Genomic DNA, 13,627 nt, shown 5'->3' on the forward strand with positions numbered 1-13,627 from the left:
AAATAAATAACTGCAGCGATCATATGTGCCCTCCCCTCCCCTCCCCTCCACACACACACACACACACACACACACACACACACACACACACACACACTCTCTCTCTCTCTCTCTCTCTCTCTTATCCTGACTGAGGAATAGGAGTGGTTTGGCTTTTGTGACACTGTTGATAACTGGCTTATGCACATGCTTATATTATTTATGTAGTTAGGTAGTGTCTGGTGTCCAGTTAGATATATCTGAAGAAGGAGTGAGAAAATCTGTCAAATAACTTGTAATTTAATAAATCTTTTGTAAGGTGATAACCTTTTTATCTCACCTACCTTTATATCTTGGTATTTTGGTAGTAGCTGATTATTGTTTGAATATTATACTAATAAATGAGCCGTTCCTCTCAGCATCTCCTTTTTCTCCTAACATAGACGGAACACTTGATGTACAAAAATACTTAGTTAAAGAAATTATCTTCATGGTTCTAAGCTTATAAAACTCGGTGCAGTAATGTGTGTCTTTGAGAGTTTTTTATGCTACTGCAGACTTCACTACACACTAAGATGAGGTACCTACTCTGTTACAAGCATTGCCTATGGCAAATGGAAACTGAAAGTAGTGCCAACTGTGAAGCTTTATGTGCCGTTGGTGTTTGGTTGAATTTTAGGCAAAATAGCGCATGATCCCTAGCCATCCTACTACAGTAGAATTACTCAGTGCCCAAATTAATCAGAGCACAGTCAGATTTCTCTCTTCTGCTGTAGTTTAGCAAGTAATGACTGTATGGAGCTTCCAAGCATGTGGGTTGTACCTACACTCATTCTAAAACAGTACTTCAAGAAAAGCCAAGGCACATATTTGGTAGCACTGAAATGGGACAGCAGCTTAATCACGATATATAGTCACCTTCAATGTGTCACACACTTTACTTCAAAACCCAGATGGATAATAGTGTATCTAGTAAAAGATGTTTGAATAGTCACTTTGCTAATGATTACAGAAAAACTCAAGGTGTTGAGAGAAGCACTGTGATCTAAGGAACATTTTGTAGTACTAGCTAGAACCATTAATGCATGTAGAAGGCACTCTGGATAAATTTTCCTCTTAGTAGTCCCTTGTGGAGATCTGAATGGGGGACTAATCTGGAATCTTTTGCTGATATAGAGATCATCATGCCATTTTTTTCCAATTACAGATCATATGACCTGTAGATACAGGTTTCCATTGCCTTATGCATCCTCATGCCTTTAATCATTGCTGATTCTTCCACTTTATTGGACAGTTTTCCCACTCCGAAAGCATGACAATGCCTAAACTTCTATCTGCTCCTCCTCGCTTTTTAACAAGATGAGTGGAACAATGAATGTGACTCTTGTTACTGGAAGTATTCTGCCACCATAGGTGGTGATCTTTATTGAGAATGCAAGTGGTGGCTGGGACTGAATACAGGATCTAGTACGTTTTGATTGGTAGTCAGACTCTGCCCCTAGTCTATTATGATCCGAGAAGCACTACAAACAGAATCATTACATAAATCCATATAGAAGTATCAACACTTTATTGAGTCACTTCCAGTTTATCTAGCTACAAGTCTTCGTTCTGCCATTTATTACCAAGTGAGGTGGTACTGTGGTTGACACTATGGAGACCAAGCCAGAGCATAGCTTGAGCCACATAGTTTTGCTAACAAAAAACACGCCTGAGTATAACTCAGGCTGTGAGTTTTGATGCGCGAGCCCTATTGCTCAAAAATTGGACTCATTTAGTATGAAAACAATGTAAGGACATCTTGTCATCTGTCTCTTGACAGGTGCTGTCTTCTGTTGTCAATTTCTAGAATTATTTCAAAAGAAACATTAACAAACATAACAGCTGCTGTTGTGAACGACTGAGCCAGTGTGATTGAATTGATGTAATATCGTGAAAGTATCTGTTAGGGTTCGCAGTTTACTGTATTTCTGCCACAAATTCATCATGTTTGTTGAGTGAGCAAGAAATTTTGGAAATTCAAGAGGAAGAAATTGCTTAATAACCCACCTCACACTTTACCTTCCTTTCCTTCTTCCCATTTTTTTATAATTATCATTTGTGTCAACATTACTTTAAAATTTAAACATTGAAAACTCCAGGTAGGATTATAAACAATGTTGGAAAATATATTTGGTGCTTAACATAAGGATAACATGCTAAGTTGCAGACAGGCACAATTATAAGGCACTTACACATAAGCTTTCAGTGACAGCCTTTGTCAGAAAAAGAGAAACATACGCCATTCATTCAAGCAAGTGAGCACACCTCTCGCACACCTGACTGCTGGCTCCACCCAGCTTGGACCAGAATCACATAGTAACATGTATGGTTCCTCTGCAGTGTAAATAGCATAAATTTCTAACTCAGTGCAACCAAAAAAGATACAGCCATTTATGTTACATATTTTTATGCATGCAAAGTCACTTATGAACACTGATTGGGTACTTCCCGTTGATCTAGAATGAAATATGGCAAGAAGCAAGGCTCCACAATACAAGTAAAGGAAGATATCTGAAAACTGTTAATTTTTAATTATATCACACACAAAAAATTGTCATTTGTTATCCGTCTGTCTGTCTGTTCTAAAATTAAAACATTCTGGAAAATCTTGGAATTCCCAGGGATGGTACCTTAACAGATCAGTGTCAGGGGATTCTAGATTCTCGTAGTGAATGAACTGTCTGTATACATAAACTGGTACGGAACCCTCAGTGAGCGAGTCCTACTCGCATCTGATCAACTTTTTAGTATGTATCATTCACGAAGTTATATCACTTACAATGTGCCAGTAACACTTTAAATGATGGCATAAATGGGTGGTCTTCTTTGCCCAATTTTTCTCTAAGTGGCCCATCTTCAAGGTGTTAAGGCACTGAATTAGTGAAGCAGGGCAGCTAGAATCTGCAGGCAAACATTTTGATGTAGACTTTTTTTGTGATTTCACTGTATCACTTTGGGCAGATGCTGTGTAATTGTTCTGTAAAAAAAGACCAGTATCAGTATGGTTTCCCATTTTTGTCCATGTGGAGCTTGTATTCAGTTGTAATGATATCACACTCAAAATTTCCTCATGCGAGATCATTATAAGTAAAATTTTAACAGTTTCTGTATTTACTTTCGTTACCCATAGTTGCACTCAGAAACAAAAATATGTACTTCAAAGATGAAGCATTTTCAGTTCACTTTAAGTGCTTAACATGAAGAAAGGCATGGTCTGAGTCACTTGGTATGTTTTAAGAGAATAACTGCTTCTGAACTTCGTTAAAGGTCATTGTTGGATCCATACATCTAATTGCTCTGAAGCTCAGCTTGCCAGCAGAGTGACGACTGAAATAAACTGAATCTTTGCTCTGGTGATAAGGTACACTTCACAGTAATTAGATTTGTGTATCTGAAGATGAGCTGCAACAAAGGTTGAAACAGGTTAACTTAATAAAAAATATTAAGTGACCCAAACAGTCGTCCATTAATGTAATTACTAATATCATGGTCCTTAAGACCTCATATCTTCAATTACTAAAGTGGTGTGCACATAAGACATTAGGTGGTGGGGCGATATACAACAGCAAGGAGCACATTACCATATGATGCTCCACCTAGCAGTGTCATTTTGCTGTGTTTGCAGTGTGCTCTTAGGGGCGTGTGCAGAATATTTAATGTTGATTTTCGTATTATTTTAGATGTGATGAGGAAGTGTAGTGGTCATTATGGGTGGCATGAAGCAAAAAGGCAAGTGTTAATTAACAAATTTAACCAATGACAGCAATAGTTTCCTGTACATTTTTGTAGAGAAAGTCGGAAGCACAGATAGTGGCCCATTGAGGTTCTTTCCCCACATTGGCGATTCGCGAGGAATGTAATGGCTGGAGTGCGGGACAGACACAGAGCGCACACTGCTGGTGCTGCAAAGTATTGTCCATCCCTCTCTGTGCAGAACACATCATGCACTAAGCTTCTTGTTTGCACACCATTATAAATTCTTAACATTAATGGATGTCACATTATTTTGTCTATGTACAAGTTGCTTATTGAAGCTAATTTTCATTAAACTTTTAATTATTATGTATGATTTTGTATTCAAATATTTAGTGCAATTTTTTATTCATTGCAAAAGTGTAACAGTGTGTGTTTGGTGCTGCAGAGGATGGTAGTGAAGTTCCGAACCAATCAGGCAGCAGTGACAGTAGAGGTGGTGTGGCAGCAGCAGATAGTAATGACACTTCTGGTGCTGGTGCTGACTCAGACATGAGGCAGCCTGCTGAAGCTACGAGCTCAGGTAGTAGCAGTGGTGCTGGTGGAGGCCGACCTGGGGTGCCACCTCTCCCTCGGGGTCAGCTGCCACTGCTTGGGTTTGAGGAAGTGGGAGATGATAGCATTGTCCCATCAACACCCACACTCTTTGTACCTCGGCGGTCTGATGGTTTCAGTGAAGCTGTTAGTTCTCCCCAAGTGCCACAGCAGCAACGGTTCACATTCTCAGAAACTCATCCTCCTTCTACAAGTGCTTCACGTCCGAGTATGCGTATGTATTTTGACTTTAACTCAAAGGATAGCTTTACTCATAACAATAGAAAATAAATAAAGCTAAGAATATTTTATTTGTCCCTGAGTTTTAAGTAAATAGTTGTGTTATTAGTTTTTCTATTTTTTTATTTGCTAATACAAGTATCGCTGCCATGCTCCAAGAGAGTAAAGTTTGATGGCTTGGTTCTTGAAACAGGAAAATACTGCCATTGTTTAACTGAAAACCTAATCCAAAAATCTTTTGCCATGTGACAGGCAGATGTATAAATAAATGATTATTTAATACTCCACTTACAAGAACTTCCATTTTTGATGTTTCATATATTGATTCATTAGTGGCATCCTAAGACAGTCTTCCTGCTCAAGTAATTCTCCATTTATTTGTGTTTCAACTATGTGCCTAAGGATTTCGGAGTCCATTAGAGTGTAGAGAATCTCCAAACTTGGCTGAACTGCAATGTAGATAAACACATGTAGCTGTGTACTGATAGAAGTGTAAATTGTTGTTCTGCGTGTTTCGTCATATATCTAATTGTATCATTGAGTAAGTGTTGTAGGTGAGTACTACTGAACATTTCATAGTTTTGGAACCTTCTTGTTGGACTGAAGCCATATAAATATTTTGTTGTAAAGGGTTGAGTAAATGTGTTTGCTTTTGCCTCTGACTGGTAGAGGTATGAATTCTATTCTTTAAGGGAACCTCAAAATTTGTAGTAATAATCCACGGACCATAAAAATGTAGTTTGTACATATTAGACACACTGAGTTGTCAAGATGAATGTGTGTTGTGCAGCTTTAGCTTTCTCTGTCTTCAGCAACTGGGCAGGTGGCTTCAGAGGGCATAGATGAAACCCGGATGGACATGACCCAACTTGATGAAGGCACTGGTCGCAGCGTTCCTACGACCCCACTCCAGGTGTCTCCACAAGGTTGGTTGCTTTTTATTTGTCAGCTTCGTATTTGTTTTTGTTGTGCATATGAAGTGACTTGTCATACTTATGACATCAGTGTACCATTGTAGTCTAAGAACATAAACAAAAGTAATGCTGAACGTCCCCAAGGTAGTTAGGGGTATGGTTCCTGGCAAGTTAGTGAAGTTGTTACTGCATTTAAAAAGAATACGGTACTTTCCTGCAATGAGTGTCATTAATGTAGATATACTGCAGTGGAAATGTCCCTCCCCACCCCCCTCAGACACTTTTTCCTGCCCCCCCCCCCCCCTCTAACCCTCCCCAGGATTAATAACTCATTATGTGAGCTGACTTGGAATCTTCTAAACATGCTACTACTTAGAACAAAATTCAGTGCACTAAAGAAACAAAGTGGCTATGAGAGTAGCAGAGTGTGTGTGACCTGCACAAATGCATTGTTTAGAACAGAAAAACTCCTTCACAGACATGATTAAAACTTAGATACCGATTTCAGAGAGGGGAGAATATTAATCTCATTAATTACAGAAAATAGCATTCCCTGATACACTTACACATGGAATAACTTATCTGAAACCTAAAGATCAAGCAGACACAGCAAACCCAGCTAAATATCGCCCCATAACATGCCTACCAACAATATACAAAATATTAACTTCAGTCATTACACAGAAATTAATGACACATACAACACAGAACAAAATTATAGATGAAGAACAAAAAGGCTGTTGCAAAGGAGCACGAAGATGTAAAGAGCAACTGATAATAGATGCAGAGGTGACATATCAAGCTAAAACTGAACAAAGGTCGCTACACTATGCATACATTGATGACCAAAAAGCTTTTGATAGTGTACCCCACTCATGGTTACTACAAATATTGGAAATATACAAAGTAGATCCTAAATTGATACAGTTCCTAAACATAGTAATGAAAAATTGGAAAACCACACTTAATATCCAAACAAATTCAAATAATATCACATCACAGCCAATACAGATTAAGCATGGAATATACCAAGGAGACTCATTAAGTCCTTTCTGGTTCTGCCTTGCTCTGAACCCACTATCCAACATGCTAAATAATACAAATTATGGATACAATATTACTGGAACATAACCACACAAAATCACACATCTGCTATACATGGATGATCTAAAACTACTGGCAGCAACAAATCAACAACTTAACGAATTACTAAAGGTAACAGAAGTATTCAGCAATGATATAAATATGGCTTTTGGAACAGACAAATGTAAGAAAAATAGCATAGTCAAGGGAAAACACACTAAACAAGAAGATTACATATTGGATAACCACAGCGACTGCATAGAAGCGATGGAAAAAACAGATGCCTATAAATATCTAGGATACAGACAAAAAATAGGAATAGATAATACAAATATTAAAGAAGAACTAAAAGAAAAATATAGACGAAGATTAACAAAAATACTGAAAACAGAATTGACAGCAAGAAACAAGACAAAAGCTATAAATACTTATGCTATACCAATATTGACCCACTCATTTGGAGTAGTGAAATGGAGTAACACAGACCTAGAAGCACTCAATACACTTACACGATCACAATGCCACAAATATAGAATACATCACATACATTCAGCAACTGAAAGATTCACATGAAGCAGAAAGGAAGGAGGAAGGGGATCTATCGACATAAAAAACCTACATTATGGACAGGTAGACAATTTAAGAAAATTCTTTATAGAACGAGCAGAAACTAGCAAAATACACAAAGCAATCACTCATATAAATACATCGGCTACACCACTGCAATTTCATAACCACTTCTACAACCCTTTAGATCACATAACATCAATAGATACGAAGAAAGTAAATTGGAAAAAGAAAACACTACATGGCAAGCACCCGTATCATCTAACACAGCCACACATCGATCAAGACGCATCCAACACATGGCTAAGAAAAGGCAATATATACAGTGAGACTAAGGATTCATGATTGCAATACAGGATCAAACAATAAACACCAGATATTACAGCAAGCATATTATTAAAGATCCCAATACCACAACAGATAAATGCAGACTTTGCAAACAACAAATACGAACAGTAGATCACATCACAAGCGGATGTACAATACTAGCAAATACAGAATACCCCAGAAGACATGACAATGTCGCAAAAATAATACATCAACAGCTTGCCTTACAACATAAACTTTTAAAACAACACGTTCCTGCATACAAGTATACACCACAAAATGTACTGGAGAATGATGAATACAAATTATACTGGAACAGAACCATTATAACAGATAAAACAACGCCACATAACAAACCTGACATCATACTCACCAATAAATAGAAGAAATTAACACAACTAATCGAAATATCCATATCCAATACAACAAATATACAAAAGAAAACAGGAGAAAAAACTGAAAAATACATCCAACTGGCTGAGGAAGTCAAGGACATGTGGCATCAGGATAAAGTTGACATTATACCAATTATACTATCAACTACAGGAGTCATACCACACAATATCCACCAGTACATCAATGCAATACAGCTACATCCAAACTTATATATACAACTACAGAAATCTGTAATTATTGACACTTGTTCAATTACCCGAAAGTTCCTAAATGCAATGTAACATATACCATACAGTTAAAAGGAAGTCACGCTTGATCAAGGTCCGCGTCACCTTCCATTTTTAACCAGACATAACGTCTGAGACAAGAAAGAAATAATACTAATAATAAACTGCAGGAGGGTCCATCGATACAGTGGAAATTCAATTTTACATTCTCCGTTTTTTATCCCTTGTGGAAAACCCGTAAAATCAATGCTAAAAATTTCACATTTCTTCCTAGTAAGGTTTACCTTGACTCTTAAGTTTTTACTTGATGTCTCCCTTGACTTTGTCCCGTTTTCTTCCTATTGACATTTGATTTGACTGAACGAGTTGTAATTGGCACAAAAGACAGATGGTTGGCACTGCGGGTGGTGGCAGAGTTAAGGGAATATTTATGGCCATTGTGGAGAGGGGAGATGTGAGAGAGGAAATGCTGACATAATCCACAGTTGGTGTTGCCAACATAACTTGCGACATTTAGCTTCACCACACAGTTATGATACAACTACTGCTAGGTTGCAGTGGTAATGGAAAAACAAGACAGTTGATGCAAAGTGTTCCAGACCGAGTCAATACATGATGAAGGGGCCCAGCCGCCACCTTTTCTTAAGCCTCTTATAACACAGGCACATCTTTTTGCATGTATTTCCAGTGTATTGTATTCAGCAACAATATCAATCGTCAACCTTTTAAATCCAAACACTGAGTCTCGAAGAATATGCTCGGTCATAATCGAGGAAATGTCACGCCTTTCTGGCTTATGAACGCCTATGGGCTGGCGATTTGTTAAGTCATCCAATAGCCAGTGCAGCTACCACACAACACTAACACATGTAAAATGAACTCACCTAATGGATGTGTGAAGAGGAGGAGAGTCCCTTCACTGACAGGAGTGCAGATACAGGTGAAAGCATTTTGTGAAGAGCTGAAAATATACTTTTTATGCAGATGATGTGCTGTGACAGATGCCACACGGAAATGGAACAAGGGTTTTGTGATGGAACATTTTAAAGACTTTCATGTTCAAAACTGACATAATACAGTTGCAACAACTGCATACGCTACTCACGTATATACTTTGCATCGTACACATGGCACACTGTAGATCGTAAAAATAGCAGCAGTGATAGAGGACATGGAGTGAAACTGTAGCACCTGAACTTTCTGTCAATTTTGCATTGTACACAGTGTACAGAAATTAACTGAGCTGACTTCTAAATAAGCTTGTAACGTCATTTGGGGAAGTAAACTAATTTCTTTCGCATCTCTGTTTCTCTCATCAAGGCTATCATAACACTTTAACAGTGGTGAACACATGAAGTGTGGCTCATAAAAAAAAGGGGGGGGGGCATCGAACAATAACAGCAATGGTGACAAATTATGTCATTAAGCAGATGTCTGCATTTATGCTTATGGTTTAACTGCTTTGGTGCTGTGATGCTTTTGGTTTAATTCAACACATTCATCAGCTTTTGCAATTTTCTGGGTGAGAGTAAACAATGCTCTTTCAAAAACACGTTTTGAACATCTAATTTGTGGTCGTATCATGTCTGAAAACAGCTCGATTACCTTGTACCAAGATGACATTTCAATTTTTTGGTGGGTTTGTACTTGCTATTACACATCTGTGAATTTTTTTAAGAACTTATGAATTCCTTATCACAAATTAATGTATAAAGATTGTATTTTAGATTTAATTTCCTTCACTCAGACAGATTTTATACGAAGTATTGGAGAGGATTGAGACTTTTAATCATACATATCAATTATGTGCACTTTTGCTCATATTTTGGGGGCTTTGAACATTTTCCTTGATCCTGCATTTTCTCAATTTTGCGTTTTTAAGTCTGGACCACATGGAAATGTATAATAGGGGTTTTGCTGTAGTCTCATTTACAAAAGGTAATAATGTTCTCATAGAAAGTTGGCTGTAGCCAGCAGTGAAATTTTAATTCTTATTGGAAAGTGTGTCTTGAAATAGGCTGGATGTTTGTGGTGGATGTGTGTTTCTGACTGTAATTATACTACGTAAACATATGATGAAATTTGTAAAAATTCTGAATGCTGAATAATTTGGGTAAAGGTTGGTGCTAAAGTTGGATAAAACATGACAGTTCTGATGTTTTTATAGAAATTTTCATGTGGTGATACATGCAATTCTACATTAGAGACAGAGAGAGAGAGAGAGAGAGAGAGAGAGAGAGTATTCAAAAACTTGTCCCTCTTCAGGCAGCAGTCTGTTGTAAGTTGCTGAAGGATTGAAGCATTCAAAGTGCTGGAAAAGTGCACAGGTCATTCCCATTTTCATGAAGAGTCGACCATTGTGCGCAACTGTGGACCTTGGTTCAGTTTAGTCTGATGTATAATTTCTGAGTACAATTAATGCTTCCAGTCACGCCTTTCTCGTCTGTAGAACTTGTGAAACCATTTAATTACGTTTGTCCCCGAGACCCGGAAGACAGTAGCTACCAGTGCCCAGGTTGATGCTGTGTTGTGTTCCTCTCCTCCCAGAAGGCATTCAATACAGTTCCACACTCCTGCCTTGTAACAACAAATGAGTGTACGGAATTGACTGAAGGTTTCCTAGCAGATAGAACACAGTGTATTATTCTCAATGGACGGAAATTTTCAGATATAAATGTAGCTTTAAGTGTGTACCAAGGGACTGTTAGGGAACCATTATGCTGCATAATGTAGGTGAATGACCTAATGTAAAACACTGGAAAGTCTATGAGGCAGTTTGAGATTGATGCTTTTATATGTAAAGAAATCCCAAGACCCTAAAATCGTAGCAAAACATGAGATGACCTGTGGAGGATCGATGCTTGGCGCAGGTATTAGCAGATGACCCTTAACATAAACAAATGTAATTGTTTGCTTACACAGCACCTGAAAAATCACAATAAACAGGGACATCTATAAAATATCTGGGAATATATTCAGATTGAAAGGACAACATAAAACCAGTCTTAGGTGAAGAAGATGCTAAACTGAGAATCATTGAAAGAATAGTTGGAAAGTGAAATTTACTAATGAAGGAGATAATGAACAAAGAACCCTCATTCTTCTGGACCTTGGATATACCTTACGAGATAATAATGAACAGGAAATACCGAAGGTCCCTAGAATAAAAGTGTATTCCGCCACAATTTCAAGAGGAGTGATGCTGTCATGTTTACAAATGATTTAGCAACAAGGGTTTGTGCAAAACGGAATTCTGTAGGTTGACTGAAGTGGAGGGAGACTTAATTGTCTAAATAAAATTCCTGAGGTATGGAGTGGAGGACAGTGAGGAGAACGAGCAACCCAGAAGACAAAATTAACTTCTAAATTTATTTGAATATCATTTACAAAACGGAACTCCCTAGCTGATGTGCGTCCATGCTAGTAGCGAAGTTCTTAAACAGAGACAGTGACTGTTTATCATTGTTAGCTGTAGCCTTACTGAAACCCTCATATAAAATCGAAGATCAGCAGAGATGTTGCAGGTAGCTTAACTTTTTCCCAGTACCTTCAGCCTAACGCCCCGGCTGCATCCATCAGCAACTACTTCTCAAATGTAACTCGCACTGTCTACTGCTTTCTCTAGCACCTTCCCTCTGCATTAGAGGTAGTCAACCTTTTTATACCTGTCGTTCACTTTTGTATCTGTGTTTGTAGTAAAATGTTGTAACTGCCCACCAATTCTACAATAACAGTAATTTATAAACTACGGACATAAATTTAATTTATAAACCAGTGTTACAGCAAGTTAAAACGGACAGTAATAATTATTTACCCAGACTTTTATGCTGAACTTTTGCTAAGGTGGTAGAATATATCACTCTTTTTACTTATACTTTGCATACATAGTAGCATGATGTTTGATGAAATTGTATTTAGGCAATTAAATAATTAACACTTTGAATGCCATGCCTGTAATATTACATTGCCTTCAATGTTGGAATTAATACCATGCCCATAATATTTTGGGCAAAGAACATCTGTCAGGACTGCCACACCCATATAATTACGAGCACCTCTCCCATAGATGTGCCTGAAATACTACATGCACATTTTACTTTCTTCACCATATCTAATTTCTAAAAGAAGTTCTTGGTAAGTTGTTTTAGTCTTCAGTATTTGTGGTAATAAGATTTTTTACTCATTTGCACACATTCACCTTCAAAATATCTTGAAATTGAAACTTCTTGGCAAATAATTGTGTGCCAAACCAAGACTTGAACTTGGGACCTTTGCCTTTTGTGGGCAAGTGCTTTACCGACTGAGTTATGCAAGCGTGACTTAAAACTTGTTCTCTCAGCCTTACCTCCACCAGTACCTCTTCGTCTACTGTCCAGACTTCACCGAAGTTCTGCTGCAAAACTTGTGGGACTAGTACTCCTGGAAGAAAGAATATTGTGGAGACATGGATTAGCTACAGCCTGGGGAGTGTTTCCAATGAATTTTCTTATTAGCACACATTCAGCTGTTAAGTGAAAAATTCATTCTATTATCAGACTGTTTTTCCATGTCCAATTTAAGCTCATTGAGGCAACTGCTAAATCCGACTCTATCCTCTGTAGTTTTGGTATTTTATATATATGATATTTCAGGAAAGTAATAAAATTCTCTCTTCAATAGGTTTTTAGTGTCGCTACTCACTCTTTCAGTAAAAGTAATAAATCTTGCACTAAAGTAAGAAGAGGTAGTGACAAAACTGCCGTGAAGTAATGCATTAGCAGCTGTAGGCTGGTAGAATAATGTACACATAAGGGGCCCAGGGGGGTGAGGCTAGCTGCACTAAGTGATAAATAGCACTGCCCAATGGTAATGATCGTAGTGGGTGAGTCAATGTCACCACTCCACGGCAATCATTATAGGCGACGTGACTAGGTGCCACCTTTTGAAATTATTGTAATCGATCTGTTTCTTTATATTTTAAAATTCCGATAAAAATATTTATCATGTTTAATGAATTGTCCTACCAGATTTCAGAAATATTTTAATTTTTTTTAGCTAAACTTAACTCAAAAATTTAAGTCTTGTTAGTAGACGTCATTTTTCCCGATGATTGTTGTATTCAGTGTTTTCAGGTTCAGGACCATACTTACACATAAGTACCTCTTTAAAAGTATGTTGTGAGTAAAAGTCAACAAAATTAATGACATTTTCTTTTAAAACTTGTTTTTGTGGTGGGTATAATACAGGGTGTCCCACTCAAACCTCCCTGATTTCAAGTACCCTGGAGAGAAAAACCACAGTAGACACGACAATGAAAAACGCACCACATTGTAAAGTATCTCAAAGAATTTATATTCCCGCGTTAGAAGTGCCAAGTATCATCGCCTAAGTGCAACCTGGTCGCATGAAGTGAAAATGGTGACTCCACACAGCACATGCAAGCAGTAGTGTGGTTTGCAGAAACAAAATCACCGATTACTGTGCAAAGAAATTATCGTCATGTGTATGAATGTGATCCAACTGATGTGAAAAGAATTAAGGAATGACATAGCAAGTTTCTGGGAGCAGGAAGTGTTTTTCATAACA

General features: G+C 37.7%; 1 protein-coding gene across 3 annotated transcripts in view; it reads left to right on the plus strand.

Annotated features, from left to right (window-relative positions):
• LOC124596478 (nucleoprotein TPR) overlaps positions 1–13,627 on the plus strand; it is a 278,178-nt gene that overhangs the window by 210,095 nt on the left and 54,456 nt on the right. For all 3 annotated transcript variants that reach the window (XM_047135622.1, XM_047135620.1, XM_047135621.1), the window contains 2 exons: positions 4,163–4,543; positions 5,361–5,474. In XM_047135622.1, coding sequence (XP_046991578.1) covers positions 4,163–4,543; positions 5,361–5,474 — 495 coding nt within the window. The remainder of the gene's footprint in view (positions 1–4,162; positions 4,544–5,360; positions 5,475–13,627) is intronic.

This window comes from Schistocerca americana, chromosome 2 (assembly GCF_021461395.2).
Source record: "Schistocerca americana isolate TAMUIC-IGC-003095 chromosome 2, iqSchAmer2.1, whole genome shotgun sequence".
NCBI lineage: Eukaryota > Metazoa > Arthropoda > Insecta > Orthoptera > Acrididae > Schistocerca > Schistocerca americana.